This window comes from Amblyomma mixtum, chromosome 3 (assembly GCF_055824585.1).
Source record: "Amblyomma mixtum isolate Tamu chromosome 3, ASM5582458v1, whole genome shotgun sequence".
NCBI lineage: Eukaryota > Metazoa > Arthropoda > Arachnida > Ixodida > Ixodidae > Amblyomma > Amblyomma mixtum.
This window is the reverse complement of record NC_143014.1, coordinates 401,238,584-401,261,307: the sequence shown is the minus strand read 5'-3', so window position 1 is coordinate 401,261,307 and position 22,724 is coordinate 401,238,584. Positions and strand designations below refer to the sequence as shown.

The 22,724-nt window shown below is 45.8% G+C and overlaps 2 protein-coding genes across 2 annotated transcripts; both read right to left on the bottom strand.

Annotated features, from left to right (window-relative positions):
- Positions 1-33: 33 nt before the first annotated feature.
- LOC149357373 (G2/mitotic-specific cyclin-B-like) lies at positions 34-8,116 on the bottom strand. The gene is made up of 4 exons (XM_089576580.1): positions 7,895-8,116; positions 4,592-4,733; positions 1,031-1,046; positions 34-157 (listed from the first exon to the last, which is right to left on the bottom strand). Exons 1-4 carry the CDS (start codon positions 8,114-8,116, stop codon positions 34-36), a joined length of 504 nt encoding a protein of 167 aa, XP_089432706.1.
- A 1,769-nt stretch (positions 8,117-9,885) lies between these two features.
- Positions 9,886-22,654, bottom strand: LOC149357372 (G2/mitotic-specific cyclin-B2-like). Its single transcript, XM_089576579.1, has 7 exons — positions 22,571-22,654; positions 21,768-21,974; positions 14,399-14,560; positions 13,248-13,493; positions 11,451-11,593; positions 10,551-10,659; positions 9,886-9,933 (listed from the first exon to the last, which is right to left on the bottom strand). The coding sequence occupies exons 1-7, from the start codon at positions 22,652-22,654 to the stop codon at positions 9,886-9,888; spliced, it is 999 nt and encodes a 332-aa protein (XP_089432705.1).
- Between the last annotated feature and the right edge of the window lie 70 nt (positions 22,655-22,724).

The following is a 22,724-nucleotide window of genomic DNA, read 5'->3' as shown; positions in this document are numbered from 1 at the left end:
TCCAAATCTAAAAACCAAAGCTGAATACAACGCTCAAACCACGTATTCCGAACTCAGATCGTCCCAAGTGAGCTGCTTGCTTTCAGACTCGACTTTGCGCCTCACCCGCTTGGCTTTGCTCAGCATATTGTAGTACCGGCCGGCATTTCGAAAAGCCCTGGTATGCACAACATGTGAGAGCAGACGACTCAGCCGTCCCTGTGTCTCTGCTTTTGGAGCCCACGTGACCAGGGTTGCTGTTCTTCCTTGGGAGTGATGTCATAACACACCTCGGCGCTCAGAAAGCGAAACCGCTCACTATAAGTTACACGGTAATAAATTATTTATATTGCATATATGAATCGTGCAGCATGTATATGTGCCCTGGGGGCAATACGCAATGTTTGAAAAAAAGACGCCAACCAAAAATTTGGTGTCTCTCCCCCATTTAAGGTTTTGGGTTTAGAATATGGAGCTTTTGATCTCCTGTGTGTCAGCATCGGAAGCCGCCAGAGGAAATGCAGCAGTGTTGTGGTGTGGCCAAGCTTAACTTCCCAGACTTTAAACCTGATAATGTGATCCTCTTAATTACTACTGGTCTGACCTAGTGAAATCCTTTCGTTGTTTCTCTTGACTATTTTCATTCTCTCTTGAACTCTGTGCACACTTCTTTTTGTGTGTGTTTTTTCCGGCACATCTTGAACAATGTTGCTTTTATCCTTTTTTGAAGATCTTTCTAATGTCCATGCGCAAGGCCACTGCAGGAGTGCGTAGGCTGCTGTGGTAGCCTGTTGGGAGATGTCCTTATCTTTTTCTCTCGCATGCATTTCATTTTTTTGTGTGCGGCTTTGTTTGTGGGTTTCTCTTAGTGGTTTATGAGTTGAATTTTACTTTTCTGAGCGTGCCCACTTTAGTTTTCTGTTTTCATGGCATGCAAACCTGCATATGGCTGCCACTAGTGGAGGGACTGCAGCAACCGATCTTGCATGGCGCGGCATTCTCTGTTTCAAGGCACCTATTCATCATTCCTGGCTACTGACTACGTGCTCACAAGTCTGCACCTTGGCCTACAAGCAGAGTGACAATAGATTCATGTCAGCCAGAATTTCTGTGCCGAAGTAAAGTATTCCTACCGACATTCCTTGTCAGTGATTAATGAAGCGTATGAATCGATTACTAACACTAGTTCATTGGCACTACAGAAAAACCATGTTACAAAACTGGGTTTTTCAAGACCGTATCCAGCCACCACATTGTTTCCTCTGCAGAGCCGCATTAATTCCTTCCTGTTCATGCCCTTGCAGCAGAAAATACTTCGCAAAGTTAATGAGGAAAATAAATTTTCCTAACAAGCTGCTCTTAGACTACTGCTAAAAGGGTAGTGAGGCCCTGTGAAAATGTAAATCAGATAATGAATGTTTATGGGCACTGCACGTGTCTACTTTCGATGCGTAGAAGGGGCCAATTTCAACTTTTTTACAGATAGGCAGCGCCTTTTCTAACAGCACCATCAATTGGTGCAGGATGCTTCTACCTGTACCGCCATATCTTTGTGGCGGTATAGGTTCGTGAATGAAACGTTCGTGAATGAACGCGCAGGGGAGCATCAGCGTTCAATTAGGAACAGGGAAGGACCAAATTTGCCTGCATGCTCATTGCATTGCATGCACCGGTTGTGTGCCACTGCTTAAAAATACCATAATTCTGGGCAGCAGCAATGACAAAGTTTCCCGTGAACATTTAGAAGCATACCACATGAAGGCAAGAGGCGATAATTGTGTGAGTGACACCTCCGTTTCATTGTACAACGCAGTAAACAATTTTATGAGCGTTTTCGATGGATTGTCGTGCAGAGTTTTTTTTGCCTTCTTATTCTCTCTGTCCCCTCTTTGTAGGCACGTGTGCACACTGCCTATGAAGCGGCAGTGAATCGAATAAAGACCAGCTGATAGTTTCCGCTCTTTCAGTCTCCCTCGTGTTTCTTCCTGTGTGTGTCTTTTGTGCGCAATTCGTACCTACAACAGTATGCACCAACTCGCCCAACAAGAAGTTCTTCTTAACTACCTGTCTAGTACAGAGGGCCCTTTCATGAATGTTCCTCCTTCTCCTTTGCAAGTCAACGCCTGTGTGAACCTCATCGTCAGCTCAACTTGCCGAGCCAGGTACCTTGCCTTTTGCCTCCGCAAGGGACTCATACTCGGCTTCCTAAAACCGCGGGCGGGCCTTTTAAAACGCATTTGCCGGTACCTCAGATCAGAACTCTGGCGTCAAGTGCGCAGGTTCCAAGATCTTTTGGGAACGCTTTGCTATGCCCTAGACCCGGCCTGGCTAGGTGAAATCAAGCTACGCTCTGCCGGAAGATTTGCTGCTCAGTTGACTGAATTTAGTTGGGCTCAGTGCCTTCACCAAGTTCGGGCTTTTGTTAAAACTTCATCCAAGCAAATCCAGGGGGGTCTTCAAGTCCTGGGAGACGTTGCGTTACCTGAAGAAGTTGCTTGTGTACTCAGCAAGGGTCCAAAGTACAGCTACGAGCCTACCGTCCCAGCTCACGACCTGCTAGCACTTAACCGGCGTGTTTCAAGCAAGGTTGAACAAGAAGATCGTGAAAGGTGCCTTCTGGAAGGAGTAGAAGCCCTTACAAGAACAGTCAACACTAAGCACACCAAACACCCAACCAGAAGTGTTGTCTCGTTCTTCAGGGAAAACAACTTACGGTTGCTACAGGCTGATAAGATTGGAGGATTCGTGGTTTTACGGCAAGATGATTTCAACGAAAAGGCTGGCCAAGCGATTGCTAAGAACTTTGTACGCGTGAAGCCCAGTGCAACAAGAATCAAGAGCAAGGCAGCGGCTCTGTGCAGTGATCTTGATTTAACTAAGCTGGCAAGATCGATAACTGATTGTAGAAAGAGAGCGCTATCGGTTTTCTTCACCGCAAAGACTCACAAGGACTCAGTGCCGTTCAGAACAATTGTTAGCGAGAAGGGTCGTGGCACTTCCTAATTAGCCAGTATTTGTAGAAGCATCTGAGTGGGTTACAAGTTGAGGACCCATTCGCCACAAAGACCTCCGGTGATGTTGTGAGTTTCTTGAAATCCAACGCTCCTATTGGCTACGCATTCTCTGTAGATGTGGAGGATTTGTTTTACTCCGTGCCTCATGATGAATTGTTCGTTGCCGTTAGAGAATGTATCGAAAGGAATGGTGACATAAGTTTTCGAAACTCAGCCGGTGTGCCAGCAGACAGCTTCATTCCCTGGCTACAATCTTATTTGCTAGCCACTTTTATTTTGTTCTTTTAACGATGACTTTTACATTCAACGACAAGGCAGTTGCATTGGATCCTGCGTCGCACCGACCATTTGCAATATGTTTTTAGCCGCTACTGACCGATCCCTGAATCATGCGTTTAGTAAGCCGGGTGTACTTAAGGCATTTAAATACGTTTAAGATTTTCTAATTGTTTTATCTAAAAAAAAAACCTTGACCTCCACTCATTCAGTGGATACCATTTTAACTCTTTTTAAACGTTATGGGAAGGGTTTGAATTTTACGCACGAACTTCCGATCAACGGTTCGCTGCAATTTTTAGATCTCAACTTGGAGTTTGGTTTGCATCACATCTGCTGGCACTACGCACCACGAGCCCAGAAAGGGCTTCTTCCCTATGATTCTGCCCATTCGAAGATAGTTAAGAGAGCCATAGTTAGCTCGGGCCTGGAATCTTCTCTGATGAAGTCATGCCCGCATGCAATGCACACCAGCTTTCATAATCAGATAAACAGGCTGCTTTTAGCCGGCTTCCCCTTCAAGGTCATCTCAGCTGTGGCCGAGAACCTTCTTAAGAAGGTAAAAAAAAGGAAACTGCGCCAACAACAAGGAGCAACTGCCGCGAAGAAAGACGACGGTCGTCCCGTATATGCACAAGGTAGCCCACAACATAAAAAAGTGGCAAATAGGCATGGCGTTCCTGTGGTGTTTTCGGCGCCACGCAAGCTCGCCGGGTTGTGCCCAAGGATCAGCGCGGAAGGCTGTCGACGAAGAGCATGCGAGATAAAGCATGCGGAAAAATTTGTCAAATGTGCCACGGGCGTCGTATATCTTATTCCTCTCAAGTGTGGTCGCGTGTATGTAGGCCAGACAGGACGCTGCGTGAATGAACGCGCATGGGAGCATCAGCGTTCAATTAGAAACAGGGAAGGAGCAAATTTGCCTGCTCATTGCATTGCATGCACTGGTTGTGAGCCACTGCTTAAAAATATCAGAATTATGGGCAGGAGCAAAGACAAAGTTTCCCGTGAAGTTTCCCGTGAAGTTTCCCGTGAAGTTTTAGTCACAAACTATAAATTTGTTTAAAGCCAGCCAGCCCTGCCCTTTTCGAAACAGAATATCATTGAGGATAGCGGTGCATCTCTGCTCACAAAATGTAGCATAGAGAAATTTAAAAGTCATTAATTCGGACCAGCGACAGCTCTCTTCTAAAGTTGTACCTCAAGCATGACCAAGCGTAGTGTAGTTTTTCTTTAGGATATTACTTTTGGTTTTGATTACAGCGTGTTTCTACTTTCATAGGCTTTAAAAATTAAAAGATTGTAAGGACTCAGCGGCATACCAGAGGTTTTCCTGCCTTGAAAGTGCATGGCGCAGTAGAGAGCACATGCGGCCTTCTTGGAGGGCTTTATCCAGGCCATGGTGTAGTCGACCAGGCACACCTCCAGGATGTACATCGCCGTCAGGTGCTCGTGTTTGCTCGCCTGTTCAGGTGAGAAAACATGTGGTAGCCAGGGATTACTATTCCGAATCTCTACTTCGATTGAAAAGCAACAACTCATCTGCGCATGCCTGTGGAAGAGACAAGAACTTATATCTGGCTGTACGTCTTCCCAATCAACTGGTCAGAAAAAAAGCAACAAACAAATCCAAGAACGCAGCGCTGCTTGCCTGGTTTTCACGAAGAATTTGGTAGAAATTTCGGTTTTAAACAGAAATTGATGATAAACTGGTATTGGCCAGCGTGGGTAGAACAACAAATTTTAATAACTAAACGACATCCTTGAACATCACAGACCGATCCGTCCAATAAAATGCAGGGTGTGAAAAGCCTTCTACGTCGATTCCGCAAACAAGGCTGCACCTTCACCCACGGCAGGAAAGTTTTAAACTGAATTTCATCAGTTTTAGGCAGCCATTTTGACTGCCAAAAAGCAACAAAATGCCGAGAAATGCATGTATGGTTAACGGTACTAAGAACGAAATTTGAATAGAGGCGTCCTCAACATCCCTTTAGAGGAAAGCACACACCTAATTGATCGCTTCGTGTTTTCTTTACAACCATGCGTAAAACATTAGTACACATGCATCATCACATAATTTTTGCCTGCGACCGGTAAAAAATTTATAATCGAATCCTTTTTTTTTCGCATCGTACGGTTTCAGCTTTAAAAGCTAAAAAATCGCTCCGACGTCAATGGTACCAACAAGTAACGCGAAGCAAGCGAAATTCTGCAGCATAATCGCTGCCTCGGAAAATTGTGTTGCGGCTCTCAAAGCAGTCGGGCATTATCATCGTAGTTAACATAGACGAGGAAGCAGCGATTATTTCGCAGATTTTCTCTAGCTTCATGTGCGATGTACGATCCTATGACGTCACACTCATCGCTCGGCTGTTGAAAAGAAACAAACCTCAATAAAACTGATTTAATTGTCGTAGGCGAATATAACACACTGGTCAATGTAGAGGATTGTCGTTCGCTTCATTACAACGAACAAAACCTGCAACCGAAATTAGGTGGTTAAGCTTCGATAAGAAAAAAAAAATCGAGGCGCCATACCGAGTGGAGAAGCGGACGTGCGGAACCGAGGAATACACACCGACTCACAATATTAAAGGGACCATGAAAAGAATTAAAAGCCGCTTGTAAATGTTAGAAGTGATGCTCAGAAGCATTGCCACCAAGTATGAGTCTTCGGAACTGAGCCGGCAATTTATTATGAATTTTTAAAAATCGTGTTTTTTAAAATTCGCGCGCCGCTTGGTGTCTTCGTAGGGAGCAATTCTGAAACCAAAATCGGGAAAACAGACGTCACTAGTCCCATGACGTCGGCAGGCCACCACACGCTGTCATTCGCTAGAGCCGCGGCAGCTTCGACGTCACGGGCACACTTCCGGTAGCGGTGAAAATCGTCTGCTCGAGCTGCCGCGCGACCCCCTCGGGCAAGCGCGAGCGAGGGCATTGCCTTCGCGCATACGGTTTTAATTTACCTCTGCCGCCTCTTTCTGTCGCGAGTTCGGGAGCCACTCGCAGTGCCTTTTTCGACCGCCCAAGATGAATACGCCTTGCTGTGTCGTCGGCTGCAAACCCAGTTACTGGCGAGCGTCTCTAGGCATGTTATTCCTAGAGACGTGCGTGAGCGAGCAGCCTGGATGGAGCGCATCGGACTGCCAGCGTCGCACGCCCGCCGAAGACTCCGCGTTTGCGGTCGACACTTCGCACCTGACGCTTACTACTATAACCCAGCGCTCGTTCGACAGTCAGGCATGAATGTCAAGCACCTGAAGCTTCGACCGAAGTCGCTGCCGACACTGTTTCTTCCCGCCGGGAAGCTGAGTTTCCAGCTTACAGCGATCGGTATGAACATTTACACGATATGATCTGCGATGGAAGACAATTTTATCTACGATAACTTAAAAAAAGGTGCCGCATTTACTTAGGGCACAGGACGAATTCGAAGCGTTAGCTGTCGCGGAGGGCCTTGGCCTGACGGCTACGTACTGCTGCGGTTCACATTCGGCTGCTGCTTCGACATGCAGACTAGGTCCCGACCTTCTTTCACTCTCCCGTCCGTTTTACGACCGTAATACCCTATGTTCCTTGTGTTCTAAGTCGGGCGGCGCGATTTTGCGATCCCGCAGCCGGGTGTCCAACATCATTCGACAGCTAGGCTCAGTATATGCACGGTGTTTCACGCCAAGACTTGGCAGCGTCGGTGTGACGGCCGAACCAGCGCACAAAAAAAATAAAACATTGTGTGAGCCGGGAACAGGTCCGGGTCCATTCTGCCAACTAGCAAAGAAACCCGACGCGCGCCGCAATCCAAGAAAGCGCCGAGACCGGAGAGACGCTGCCGACGCACGCTGGTCCTCGGGAGTGCGACAACCGGAAGTTGTAAACCGAACGTCAGCGAATGACGTTTTCATGGGCGGAGCCCAGTCCCGGAGCTGTTTTCTTTATTTTTTTTTGGTGCCCCGCGCGTACGAGTTGAGGGGGGAGAGGAGGAGGGTGATTTTTAATCGCCTATAACTTCGTTGTTATTGATGCTAGCTCAAAAATTCTTGCGCTGGAGTGACGAGTGATGGATTGCCTATCTTTACATAATCTCAATAAATTTGTTTCATAGTCCCTTTAACAACTTCACCTTAATGAACCAAATTGAAGTTCAACATCCGAAAGCGACTCAGGCTATGAGGGACGCCGTAGTGAAGGGCTCCGGAAATTTCGACCATTTGGGGTTCTTCAACGCGCTCTCATATCGCACAATACAACGGCCTCTAGAATCAGTTTACGGAACCAAAATATGCTCTAACGAATTAGGTTCTAATCTTTCGAAGGCAAGTCTCCATGAGCTGGACCACAGTTAACTGTCTGTGCATCACCTGCGCTCCTTTGTGTGTTCTACATGAAGCACTGAAACATCACCCCGTCCTCTCGGAATCTCAAAACAGCGTGCATGTAATTGTGCCGGCGATACGACAGACTATTGTATGTTCTGACAGCTCGATTGTATCGAGCACCAATCCAACTTATAGCTTAGTGGAGCCACGTCATAGATTGCGAGCAGCAATCAGTTAATGTGCAACATCCTCCGCAGATCCCTCTAAGCCAAGAATGCAACCGAGAGCACGACAGGCATCCACCTGAGCAGCTTTGCAGTTGCGACGCAGGAAGTCCAGGAGCAACGGCAGGTCCAGGGACCAATCGACGGCCCGGAGAATGTCCTCTTCGATGGCGCACAGCTCTCGTTCTGTCGTCTCTCCCGTGCCTTTAGTCGATGCCTGGTAGGAACGGTAGGGAAGGTGGCACTCGGTCTCTTTGTGCTTCACCGCAACACACAACGCTGCTGCCCACAGCAGCTTCATCTGGCGCTTATCCACGGCACGCATCTGAATAGGGAAAAGCAGCAGAGGCCGGAGCACGGAACAGTCAAGAGATAGTCCTCAATCATAGCTCACAGCAGAACTTGTAGAAACATAGAGATTCTTCCGGCACTCTAAAGGTCAACACAACTGCAGGAAAACAGGCCTAAGTGCTTATTCATAAGCACTTTGCCTAGCTGCAAATCACGTATGGATCTGTAGTGCTATGGAGTGGAAAGCCCTTAGGTAAGCTCCAATGAATACAACACACTAACGAAGAGTAGACAATATGAAAAATGCAATGGAGCTAATAACGACAGCTCGCGTTTGTATAAACGATTCGCTCTTGACTACGTCCATATATGTACATTCTTAGGACGTAAGCTATTTCGAATTCAAGCTCGAAACGCATCGAATGCATAACAGATGAAAGTGCCCTGTCAACTGCCACCTTATCTACCAGTGAATGCCTTCAGTACGAGGCACTAACTGAAGCTGAAGCATCCACAGTTGCGACAACCAACCAGCCGTGACGGTGTGCTTTCACACAGCCGAAAACGGTAAACAAGCACCGTGAGTATGGCAGAGTGTATCACAGCTCGGTTCTTTACGAATCCAGGAATAGGAACAATAAAATCTGCAGATGCCTTGTCACCGGAGTTTCGCACGTGATTGTGAGTTTTATGATGCGCGTAGTCATCACTAATACTAATGTCTAAAAACAACTAATAATGTCATTGTTAGTACCAATAATGTCTAATGATTATTAAGACTAATAACGTCATTATTAGTACATATCCGGCTGAGATGTTCACAACAAAATGCAGCCGTTAAAAATTTGTTTCCGCCCTCTATGTATCTGTATATATGTGTTTTTTCCAAAGTAAAGAACTAGTTGATGTCAAGCGTTTGTCCTGCGTGCTTCTTCGTCTTCTTGTCCCTGTCTTTTTATTGCGCTTGTCTAAGTTCAACCGTTCAGCTAGTTGATGTACTCTCCTCGGAAGGTGTTTCAGAGCCTCTTTAATGTTTACACATCAGCCGTAATTTTTTGTTCCCAATGGCTACGCTAAGACAGTAAGAACTAACGCACACACGAACGGCAACGAGGCGCTGCGACGACTCGAATGTCATAAGAACCGAATGTTTTTGAAAGCACCTCGTGCAGAAGCACAACACTCGCACTTAAACTCGGCTAAGCAACACCTAAATCTAGCTGTAACAAGGATCACCTGTTGGCAATCATATCTCTTACCTTCATGCGGTGCCTTTCTTTCTAACATTCGCGTTTTCTATCTGGCGTGGAGCCTTCGCATACCACTGAACAATTGTATCCCGACTTACTGGACGGTTTAGCTGCAGAGGCGCATTGCTCCACAAAATTCTCGATGTAGAAATGTGCACAGTTTAAAAAAATACTTGTAGTGATCAAACTTGAAACAGTCTCGTGTGCTGAACACGAAAATCGCTATTATAGTATCCAACACTGTTGACTCCCACATTCAAGGCACAGCTGCGCAACTATAATGTCAGCGCCACTTCACGAAGGAAGCTGCTGCACAGGGACACAGTAAAGTGCGGTCACGGGTATTGGATATAAAATATTTATTACAAAAAACATGCATGCGAAATATTAGGTGAACAGAGAGTGCCATCAAAAATATGTAGAGCATTCAAAACATGCAGGGCAAGTCAGCCCTTGGATTGTGGTGCTTGAACTTCAGAAGGCTCCCCTTTGAAAGCTAGCGAAGCTGCTGGGTTTTGGGGCTCGAAGATCAGCCGAGAGATTCAGACCAGTCCTTCTCGTAGATCTCGTATGGAGTCTGCAATAGAGCACACGAAATGTTCAGTGTGTTGCTACACGAGCCAAACAAATGCAGCAAGATCGGTGTCCCAATGTGTTTCCAAGAGCGACAATGCGAACAGTAGCTTCCACGACACATAACAAACCTACATCAGTAGGCACGGAAAAAACATACGCCATGAAACATTTGGATTACTAATATCTCCAGATTTCTTTGACGAAAAGTTTGCATATTGTAAGGCATTGTTATAGAAATATTTTAGGCGATGGTCAATTTTCCCGCTGCGTTTTTAACCCCTTTTTGAAATTTTCCGCCGCTACTGTAGAAAAGCAGTAGGGAAACTTCTCGACATCGACAAAAACGCTTTTAGAAAAAGTATAGAAGCCTGCCGATGGGAAAACTGCGGGCATACTGATTGCCACAATGTATGAAAAAATTGCTTTTATAAATTCTTTTCCGTTGAAAAATGATTGCGCCCACAGTTGCTGCTCACTGTTTATCAGCTATGGATGCTACTTGCCAGAGAACGAAACACGAATCACGTTTAAAGCAGCCGCAGATTACATGTACGCTTTTTGCCAATAGACGAGGTATCTCTAGACTTATGCGCTGAAAACATGGAAAATGATACCTACCCCCTTTTCGCTCTCGCAGGCGGCCTGCAGGAACTCTTGCATCCGCGTCGCTATGGGCTGCAGGGCGCCTATATCGTGGCCACTGGACAACTGCATCTTGTGGTCCCAACTGCAAATAAACAGCAGTGTGCTTAGTACTCATACCCACCCCCGAAGAAAAATAAATGCCTGCTCAAAACGGCATTTAAGTGCTACTGTAGTGTTGACGTTGCCGAAAACTTCCTATCTAGTAATTAGCGGGGGGTTATACGTATTTGTTTTTTTTTTGTAATGCAACACTGAATACGTATTGCGTCTCATGACGGCGATCACCGTTCTCTCGTGAGAAACATACGATATGATTGTTCTTATTCAGGAACAAATGATGGTCTGCAAGAAATGCACATGTGTATTTGGTTCGTACATGTGGCAGCTAAGCAGAAAAGACAACTTTGGCCCAATCAGAGTTAGAAAACTAATATGCTTCACCAATTCGGTTGGAAGCTTTCTTAAACGCACACTTATTCGGCCAATTCTACTGAGAAAACGTATGATCACAGTGGAGTTTTACGAAAGCGAATCTGATTGGAGAGCGCAAAACGTGCTAGTCATTGGCAGAAAACGTGAAAGTAATACACCTTCGAAAAGTAGTACACTAAAAAAAATTCTAAAGTTTTAGACAACAGCGACAAATTTGTTCAAAGTCAGCCCCTTTTCGAAGCAGATTATTGCTGAGGGGAGTGGCGCATCTCTCCTCGGAAAAGGTAACATAAAAAATTTTAAAAGTCGATAATTCGTAACAGCGACTTTACCGAGCGTAATGTAGTTTTTTTTAGGATCTTATTCAAGCTTTTGATTACAGCGTGTTTTTACTTTTCATCGGCTCTAAAATTAGAAGATAGTAAGGACTCTGCGGCATACCAGAGGTTTTTTCTTCCTTGAAAGTGCATGGCGCAGTAGAGAGCCGATGCGGCCTTCTTGGAGCGCTTTATCCAGGACATGGTGTAGTCGTCAAGGCGCACCTCCAGGATGTACATAGCCGTCAGGTGTTCCTGTTTGATCGCCTGTTCAGGAGAGCAAACATGTGGTAGCCAGGGATTACTATTCTGAATCTCTACTTCGATTCAAAAGGCAACAACTCATCTGCGCATGCCTGTGGAAGAGACAAGAGCTTATACCTGGCTATTTGTCTTCCCAAGCAACTGCTCAGAAAAAATAAAAAAACAAACGCAAAAATGCGGCAGAGCTTGTCTGCTTGCCTGGGTACAAGGAATTTAGGAGAATTTCAGGTTTTAAACGGCAATTGATGATAAATTAATCTTGGCCAATGTGGGTAGATTACCACACTACACTACAAGTAAACGATATCCTTCGGCATCAAAGCCCAATCCTTCCATCAAAATGCAGGGTGCAAAAAGCTTTCTGCGTCAATTCCGCAAACAAGGCTGCACCGTCAACATTGCATGAAAAGTTTTAAACTGAATTTCATCAGTTTTAGGTTGTTTTTTGGAAGCCGAAAGGCTTCCAAAAAACAACAAAATGCCGAGAAATGCATGTATAATGCACTATATTAAGAACGACTTTAAGATATAGGCTTCCTAAACATCCCTGTCACAAACAGGAAACCTAAGCACGAACCTAATTGATCGCGTCGTGTTTTCTTTATAACCATGCTTAAAACATTAGTATATGCATCGCAACGTAGTTTTCGCCTGCGACCGGTAAACAATTTATAATCGAATCCTTTTTCGCTTCCGAAGGTGTCAGGTTTAAAAGCCAAAAAATCACTCTCCCGTCAAAGGTGCCCACAATTAACTGGAAACAAAAAAAATCCTGCAACACAATAGTTGCCTCGGAAAATTGTGGTCCGGCTCTTAAAGCAGGCGGGCATATGATTGTAGTTAACATAGACGAAGCAACGATTATTTCGAAAATTTTCTCTAGCTTCATGCGCGATGTACGTAAGTATGACGTCACATTTATCGCTCGGCTGTTGAACAAAAACGAACCTCGATAAAACTGACTGAATAGCCGTAGGCGAATACAACACACTGGCCAATGTAGAGGATTGTCGTTCGCTTGATTACAACGAACAAAACATGCAACCGAAGTTAGGTGGTTATACTCCTACAAGAAAAAAACCGAGGCGCGATACCGAGTGGAGAAGCGGACGTGCGGAACCGAGGAATACATACCGACACGCGATATTAATCACTTCACCTTAATGAACCAAATTGTAGTTCAACGTCCCAAACCGACTCAGGCTATGAGGGACGCCGTAGTGAAGGGCTCCGGAAATTTCGACCATTTGGGGTTCTTTAACGCGCTCTCATATCGCACAATACAACGGCCTCTATGATCAGTTTACGGAACCAAAATATGCTCTAACGAATTAGGTTCTAATCTCTCGAAGGCAAATTACCATGAACTGGACCGCAGTTAAGCGTCTGTACATCACCTGCGCTACTTTGTGTGCTCTACATGAAGCACTGAAATATCATCCCTCCTCTCGGAATATCAAAACAGCGTGCATACAATGGTGCCGACTATACTACAGACTGTTGTATGTTCTGACAGCTCGATTGTATCGAGCACCTATCCAACTTATAGCTTAGTGGAGCCACGTCATAGATTGCGAGCAGCAATCAGTTAATGTGCAACATCCTCCGCAGATCCCTCTAAGCCAAGAATGCAACCGAGAGCACGACAGGCATCCACCTGAGCAGCTTTGCAGTTGCGACGCAGGAAGTCCAGGAGCAACGGCAGGTCCAGGGACCAATCGACGGCCCGGAGAATGTCCTCTTCGATGGCGCACAGCTCTCGTTCTGTCGTCTCTCCCGTGCCTTTAGTCGATGCCTGGTAGGAACGGGAGGGAAGGTGGCACTCGGTCTCTTTGTGCTTCACCGCAACACACAACGCTGCTGCCCACAGCAGCTTCATCTGGCGCTTATCCACGGCACGCATCTGAATGGGGAAAAGCAGCAGAGAGGGGAGCACGGAACAGTCAAGAGACAGCCCTCAATCATAACTCCCAGTAGAACTTGTACAAACGTACAGATTCTTCCGGCACTCTACAGGGCAACAAACTGCAGGAAAACAGGCCTAAGTGCTTATTCATAAGCACTTTGCCTAGCTGCAAATCGCGTCTAGATCTGCAGTGCTATGGAGGGGAAAACCCTTAGGTAAGCTCCAATGAACACAGCGTGCTAACGAAGGGTAGACGATATGAAAAATGCAATGGAGTTAATAACGACAGCTCGCGTTTGCATAAACGATTCGCTCTTGACTACGTCGATATATGTACATTCTTAGGACGTAAGCGATTTCGAATTCAAGCTCGAAACGCATCGAATGCACAACAGATGAAAGTTACCCGGCAACTGCAACCTTATCTACCAGTGAATGCCTTGAGTACGAGGCACTAACGGAAGCTGAAGCATCCATAATTCCGACAACCAACCAGGCGTGACGGTGTGCTTTCACACAGCCGCAAACGGTAAACAAGCACCATGAGGATGGCAAAGTGTAACGCAGCTCGATTCTTTGCGAATCCAGGAGTAGGAACAATAAAATCTGCAGATGCCTTGTTGTAACACACAGGTGCTTATAAAACTGAGAGAAAGAATTGCGTGGAAAAAGGCACCACAAATGAGACAAATAATGCAAAATTCGCATGGAAACGCGCTCGAGTTCTGTATGATGCAAGTATGAAGTCGATTTCCGGTCAAACGTAACGCTAATTGATTATTCGCCTAATCCATCGCGGAATTCGTTCGTATCTATATCGGCATTCAATTTTCTAATACTTCACTTTAGTTTTGGGCGCTGCTTGTGAACACGGTTCAAAGGTAGACAGACACTTTGCCTACCTGCAAGTAGCGATCCGCCAGGGAGACAGCCAGAAAAATCGTCTCCGGCGAGAACTGCAGCACATTGCGGGTCCCGATGAGCCAGTGAACATTGCGCTCCCGTACTGAGCGATCCACCACCTTTTGGCCGCTCAAAAATACCGGTTCGATGGACCATTTCGTCTGCAATGAAGAGGCATGAAAATGGACATTCTAAGAGACCAGCTCCAAGAAGTAAGTTTTGAATAATAATGTCACACATAATGCCCAAAAGCAATCTGATCTCGTCTCCAAGGATTTAGAGGTCCACCGATAGAGAAGAATTAACAATGTCATTGAGCCAAAGTGCTACTACCATCCAAGTGTCCCATGGAGAGGTTGATAATGCAAGCTCTAGACCCTCAATGTCAGCTGCAAACAAGAGGTTCTAATTCCGTGTTGTTATGCGAAATGTAATTCGCCAAGTTTATAAAGCAGCACACTGACACAAGGACATAATGCATTCAAGACACAAACATGCAGAAATCGTATGTATATTGCATATATAATTTCCTCTTCCTTTCATGTAGACGCTTGCTAGTGTACAATAAAGGGAAAAGTATAGCACAGCGATATTGGGGGTGGAGTACCAAGAGTATTCGTTGTGTAGCTTCACGAAGAACTGAGTTTGGACAAGAGACAGATTACTGCGTAAAAGCAGATGTCCCCCTAGAAAATGAACAACTGTGCGTGGTCAACTGATTTCCCAGTAGACAGCACGTTGTTCGACCACGAGTGCAAAATGGAGAAACAGCACTTTTAGTAGCTTTGAGGCTATGGACCCACAGTGATGTGTTGCGTATGCAAGATGACGTGGTGTTCCTGCCACCGGCTGAGGGAACGCTTATAAAAAATGTTTTTCAAAGAAGTTTTGTTAGTTCACATTGCATCCCTGAGGTTCTCCTTTGGTGAAGCGATGCACATCATAGAGCGAACTATGCGAGTAGAAAAGTTAATTTTATATCAGTGTATCTTTAAAACACCGCGAGACGAGTTGAGGGAGTAACTTCCGGCTCTTCAAAAAAGGTTGAAGCTCTGCCGCCAGAAACACGCCTAAAATAAAAATTTCCGCAGTATTCATAAAGTAACTTTCCTGATCGGTTAATAACATATTGCGAGGGCCGATAGGAATAACAGGAAACGTGTGTCTTTAATTCATGACAAGCTAAAGGTTAACGATACATTATTTATATGGGATGACGCAAAGAATGAACGAGTGGCACTTCCTTCCAGGAAGTGCCACTCGTTCACTCGTTCATTCTCGTTCAAGACAGCCGCGTCAGTAGATAAAACATATTGGTGAATGTAGTGGCGGTGAAAGACGATAAGGTGAAGCGAAGGGTGTAAAGGGCCATGGCGCGAAATAACGGATGAATTTTTAAAGAGGCACAAAAAAAGGGGGGCTAAAAGCACGAAACAACTAAAAGGAGTAAAGGACTGCGACGAATAAAAGCTAACTTTAAGTCACAATTAAAAGACCAAAAACCCGAAATAAACAATAAAAACAGGATGGGATAAAATAACACAACGCAAAGAGTCACAGCGCATGCCCTGCTGTTCTCAGAAAAGCCACTTCTTTCTGAGATAAACTAATGGATGGTGTACTGACACAGTGGTCTTTCGCACAACGGATGTTTCAAGCCTCAATTATATCTCTCGACGTACGATCTCGTCCTTTCCCAATGATTGCACATTGGTCAAATATTGAGGCGCAGATTTTGCTTTCACATTTTTCGCAGTGCTTGGCCAGATTTCCAGTGATGGCCATATTACCTACATTGTTATATGTTCTTGAAGTCTGACGTTGATGCGCCTTCCCGTTTGACCAATGTAGTCCTTCCCGCAGGATAAGGGCACAGAGTACACAGCCCCGGAGGCACAAGGAACAAGGGGATTACTGTGCGTTTACCCACAGCCACGGTGAACTTGCTGGTTGTTAACTCTCCTGCAGAGAGAGGCGAGCTTGTTGGGCGCAGAAAAAAACCACTTCGACACCTGCGCGTTTCCCAACTTTCTTTAGGCCGTGGGGCGGCTCCTCGCGGCGGGCTACCCTTTACCTCTCCTGATATCAGTTGCAGGCAGCATAAAGAAAACGCTTGCCCACCCGGAAGAAAGATTACCGCAGAAAGGTTGTAGTTGTGCCCTATCTGCACAACGTTAGCCACGGTCTAAATAAAGTTGGGAAACGCGAAGGCGTTGACGTGAAGGCGCAAAAGAAACCTCAGTTGCTTTTGCGCCATTAAAATCAATATAACTAACTCACTAACTCTTCATAAGAAAGCCAATCAGTCGTAGATTCATCAAAATGCTCAATTTGCCCGAAAGTGGCCACGGCGAAGGTTTTCCCGCTGTTGTGGATACCGCCGGTTTTGCTCCTGTGCTGAAAGTCTTCAGTGGGCGTAACACCGCCGCAGGCTCGCCTACCTCGTCGCCATTATGTCGTGTTTGAAGCAGGTCAACGGAACCTGCACCACTCAAACGGAACAACTTGACAACGGAATCGAAGAAAGTGCCCCGGCGGCTGGCGCAGCGAGCTTTAATAAGCCACCTTATCACAGTGGGCAACAGTAAGCGGAGAGAGCGTGACCAAGGCGACTTAGTCACGCGGTTTGATAACGCTTTGCGGCCGTGAGCCCTGGAAAAACTTCCTGCAATTGAAACATCTACGCGGGTTGGGTATATACGGTCTTACTGTACCGCAGGCCTTCGACTCCCGAACCCTCGGCTGCTGGCGCTTAAGGAAGACGACGAAGTAGGGTGAAAACCGTGCCGATGGTCGTGCGTGTGCTGGACTGATTGCTGCCTCTGGTTTGCACCGCACGCTAGTCGTTCGCGCCGCATAGCCTTGAAAGACGTCCTGCACTACATTAGATTTATTTTCAGGTAGCCTACTTCAGTGGTTTCGGGTAATGTGCTGATTTGAATGGCAAGATCAGGTGTTTGGTTGTCTATTTCTTTGTTATCCTTCCAGACCTTGATCCGGGGCATATATGTCATATCTTGGTCACTGAGTCCTTCGATCGTTTCTTTTTCAGAAAGGTGGACAAAATCTATTTCAGAGATGACGTTTCGCACAGTATTCAGAGACTGGTGTGGAGTAACAGAGACAGGGATGTCCCCAGTGGATACAATGGCTGCAGGATTTGAGTATTGTATGCTGTCGCGCAGTTCAAGAAGAAAGTTTCCGCTATCCATTTTTGATACTTTGTAGCCAAGGTCTAAGGCATCCGTCAAGCATTTTGAGACCTGGAATGGGGATATGAGTTTTGCTTGTTTTTCTTCTGCTTTGCTATAAACATAAAATTTCGGGAAACTTACTTTTGTTTTCTGGAAAAAGTCGTCTACTTCGTTCCCACTTCTCTTGAAATAAAGATCATGTTTAGCATGGGTAGAGTTCATAAAATTTTCAGTTTTACGGTCATCGTGCCAGCCACCGACCATGGAGCCCAACGAGGGTGCGGGACAGGAACTTGCAAGCAAGTGCTGCCCACGCCGGCTGTACACCTCAGCTATTACCCACTATGACTCAACTCACGGTAGTTGGACACATAAGGTTAACCCTCGCCGCCAAGAAAAAAAGGAAAATCCAAGAAGTGAGCAGAATACAGGAGAGTTGAAAGAAAGAGATAGGAAAGCGAAAGATGGAGACGACAACAGGAAAAGGCGACTGCCGATTTCCCCCGGTCGGGTCAGGCCGGAGGTGCCGTCTACAGGAAGCTGGGGCCAAGGTGGTGTGTTGCTTCAGCAGAAGCCTTCTACTGAGACACATAGTGGATGCAACATGCCGGCAAGACGCTACACCTTTTGCATCCAGAAGGAGGTCGTTCCCAATAAAGTAAGTGCTCTCTTCAGCCCAGTCAAACTATCTTGGGGGCATGTTAGAAGGATGTGGAGATTAGCGCGTTCGGAACTCTTGCGGCAAGTACATTTCTTTCAGGACTTGCTGTGCTTGGTATGTTTAAAAGATCACCTTGTATAGCTCGCGTACAGGAAGCTTGACACTGTGAAGCGACTGGCCGCACAGCTCACGGTGTGCAGTTAGAAATTCCTCTTGAATTAGTTGCTGTTGTGAAAGAAGCAAGTTGGCAAAGGAGGAAGACAAAGGAAACGTAGTCGTCCCAGGGGATGCTTCCGTGCCTGAGAATATACCGCGTCTTTTGCAGAAGGGCAATAAATATGGTTTGCAACCCGGTGTTCCGGCCTACGAGTTAGTTGCAATGAGTCGGAAAGGGGCCCTGAGGGCGAAACATGGACACCGGGACCATTGACTTCTTTAAGGTGTGGCTGCTTGCGGAAGATTGCGCCGAATGAACTGGACTTCCGGAGTGACAGTGTGTGAGATGGTGTGGTTTCTTTCTTCAAGAGCAATAACCTGACGCTTGTTCAAGCCGATTAGAAGTGTGGGTTTGTGGTTTTACCGAAGGTAATTTGCAGTGAGAAAGCGCAAGTAGCCATGAATAAAACGTTGGTTTCTGTTAAGAAAAGAGAAGAATAAAGGCCAAGTTGATTGAGTTCTGTAGGAAATTAGATCTCAACATTTTTTCCAGGGACAACACTAATAGCAGAGGCAATAGCTTAAGTCCTCTTTTTAAAGGGAAAAACCCATGAACCAGAAATCCCGTTGAGAACTATTGTTAGTGAAGAGGGTTCGTGCGAAAAGAACATCAGCTAGTTCTTGTTAAAGAAGCTTAGGAACCTTGTTTTGAATGACCCCTACTGACCAAAAAGTCGATCTATGTCGCACAATTTCTTGAGTGTAACGAACATATTGGCTTTGGTTTTTCTGTTTTATGCCGCACTGAAAGATCAGTTTTTGTTTTCTGTTGAGGAATGCACAGAAGAAAACGGTAAATTGTATTTTCAAAACACAGCAGTGCAGGATTGTCCTTTAATAATTTTATAGCACTCATAACAGCTTTAAAAGTTCTACTTTGTTTTGGACAAGCAACCTTTTTGCAGTCAAATGGTATCTGCGTAGGGTCATGTGTGGCCCCTATCCTTTGCTAAATTTTTTATCTAAAATGCCAAAGTTTTTAGATCCCCATTTTAAAGGGGACCGATTTGAAAGGTTTTTCGGTGATTGTATGATTTTTTCAGTATTTTTAACAAAGACGACCACCTGCATCTACCCCTCTACACTAGGTGAAGTTTCAGCTGCCTTTAACAAGCATGGCCTCAGGTTGAATTTTACTCATCAACTTCCGGACGTCTATGTTCAGTTTTTAGATCCTAAACATACGTTCTGTGAAGGACACTGTCGCCGGACCTAGTACGCACGTGCCAAAAATGAGTTGTTGACTTGCGGTTCGGCACACTCCAAGACAATCAAAAGGGAAATAGCGACGCTGTGCATGGAATCTCCACTCCAGTAGTCTGCTCTTCCTAGGGTCCTTCCTATTCGGTCCGGACTGCCTTTTCTGAGACCCTCCTTCAAAAATTGAATCATGGAACGCGACAAAAAAAAACGATGAAGATCACAAAAAGTCACCTAGCCCTGAAGTAATGCCCTACGTCCACTGAATCCCGCGCAATCTACAAAAAGTGGCAAGCAGGCACTGCGTGCCTGTTCTTTTCTCGGCTCTCAGCAACCTGAGAAAGTTGTGCTCACGCATTTGCAATGCCAATAAACGTGGATGTAACGAAAATCATGAAACGCCGTTTGTGAACTGTTCCTTTGGAATGGTATACTGTACTCCCATGTCATGTGGAAAGTTTTATGTCAGCCAAACTGGCAGTTGCGTCGACCGTTTAGAAGAACACGCCCTGAAATTAAAGAACCGAGATCACAACTACACACATCTGGTTCCGCATGTAAGTGTGAAGGATATATGGCACGGTTTGAAGGAAGAAAGATTTTTGAAAAAAGTACTGACAAGACAGCGCGGACTAGTTTAGAAGCCTACCGTATAAGGAAGCATGGCAGTTAGTGCTTCAACAGCCCATCCTTATCTTTGTTGCTGAGTTTGACTTTCTGGAAGCGCCTAACTGCTGACGAAATGAAATGAAAAAATTAGAGAAACTTGATTCGGTGTGCTATGTTTCTCCTAGCCTGTACATGCGTCCTACTATGCTGACTGTGTCATCAATCCTTACGTATCTTTCCCATCCTTTTCATGCATCTTTTAGCCTTATATAAGGTGTCATCTTTCGGCAATAAAGTTTTCAGTTAGCGCTTGTGCATGTGTGCTGTCTCCATGTGGTTGTCTGTGTTTGCGCTATAACGTTTTGCTAAATCAGCTGCGGCTGAAGATTTCCGTCGTAAAAAAGTTTTGTGGGATTAAGAGGATCGGCTTTGCCGCAAAAGATTAATAATGAAAACGCTCAGTAGTTGTCAAATCAAAACGCGATATGCAGATACGTCAAGAACGAAGTCGATTCAACTGAATCCGAAGACGTGGCATACTTTAACCAGAGAATAGCCAGGGCACGCGCGAATATTTTGTCGCAGGGTCTGAACGGAGTGCTACACTAAATGAAGGAACGATTCATGGCTTGAGATGCAGTTAAAGGCAAACACTGACCATTACTCATGATTAATACTTTGCAAGCCAGAATACGACAGAGAACCAGTTACCCCCTTTTGCATTTCTTTTGGGTGAGAGAAAAACGTTAGAGATAACTGCAGTAACCCTCCTTGGAGGAATGCGAAAGCATTGACGCCTCCTTGCCCCTCTTTGACACTCTGAGCCCCTCTGCGGCGAATCTTGTTTTCTTGTGTTTTGCTCCTCACGCCACTGCTGACGCCATGGTGGTCCGATCGAAGGAGGCGCGCATGCCCACTAGTCGTTCTATGGCAACCCCCTTGGCGCGGCAGCCCACGGAGGCGACACGGCGGGCGCGCTCCTTTGCCGCCCGGCGACGTCACCTCAACATCACGCTATGATGTCAAGATGGGACGTAAACCACTTCATATTAGTCAGTTTTAGTATAGCTTACGTAGACATACGCAAAGGCATAGCGAATGCTATAAAATAGCGTCATTCGTACTGCGCATGCGCCAAACCCTATTTCAAATCGAGGTTTTACATATGTTCGCGTTACATACGCTATTTTTCGAATTTCGCGTGCGTGCTCTTGCGTACGCCAGGAAAAATAGCGTTGTCAACATGGCAGTGCTCACGTCGCCCGTTTCGGAAAGAAATTGTCATGTTATTGGGTGTTTAGGCATATTTATTGCCCTTAAATTTAACACGTGATATTCGCTTTGCCTCCTCTAGCCGACAGCAGAACGAATTAGTGATAAACTTGCCCTATTTTGGATTCTGTGTAACGATTCCGCCATTCCTAACCCTAACAAAATACCGCCAACTGTGGATTGGCTTGACTTGGATTTTTACGCCAAGGTAGTCACAGCCTTGCCAAAAGGAGCCGTTTCGGCGATCAGCTGGCCCACGACCGGTCGTGGCAGGCCCGTCGCAGTGCTCGTGTTTGTGCTGGCATCGTCGCAGTGCTCGTAGCACGTGTTGGTGCTGACATCGGCGCAGTGCTCGGAGCAAGTGTTGGTGCTGACATTGTCGCAGTGCTCGTAGTACGTGTTGGTGCTGACGTCGTTCTTGTGCTTTGCGAAATGGCAGCCACCGTGCTGACAGCGCAGAAAAATTCCGCTCCTCGCCTGCGTTTTATATTCGAAGACGATTTAACGTTACTTCGAGAAGTCAACACACAAAATCCATTCAAGGACCCCGCACGGTGGCAAACTATTTTGAAAAATGTGCATTTCGCCAGTTGGAAGGTATTCTCTGTCCGGGCCTTGCGAGAATGGCGCGACCTTCTCTTAGTCCAGTTCATCGCAAACGACAGAACGAACCTACGCAAGTAAGTAGTCGATTTCATTGATGTAATGCTTATACTCTACCATGCATCCAGTTGTGTAGATGCAGCTAACCCCTGGAGCTCTCCACTACGGCCACTTTTTCACTGCTTACTGCATCGCTTCAATACCGGCGTGATCAAAGTGCCCACTGTGCGATAAACAGTTTGCTGCCCCTTTCCTATTTTTGTAACCGACGTTTTTCGCCGAAGAACTCTTGTGCATGGTTATTAACCTTTACAAGTGCTCTGTACACAATTGTGTAAATTCCTGACGCGATTTTTTCTCGGTCTTCGGTGTAGCCAGCACCGACTCTTGCGTCAAGAGAACTTTGCTCGCCTCACTAAGCAGATAGGGTGCTCTTTAAGGCTAGCGAACACAGCAAACACTTCATACAACGTTGGGTTTGGCAACTTGTCCCTTGCCATTTTCTTGCTGGCAGATTTTCCAACCAGTAAAGGTTTTTTTTTGGTTACTTTTGTCCTGAGCATCCTTTCA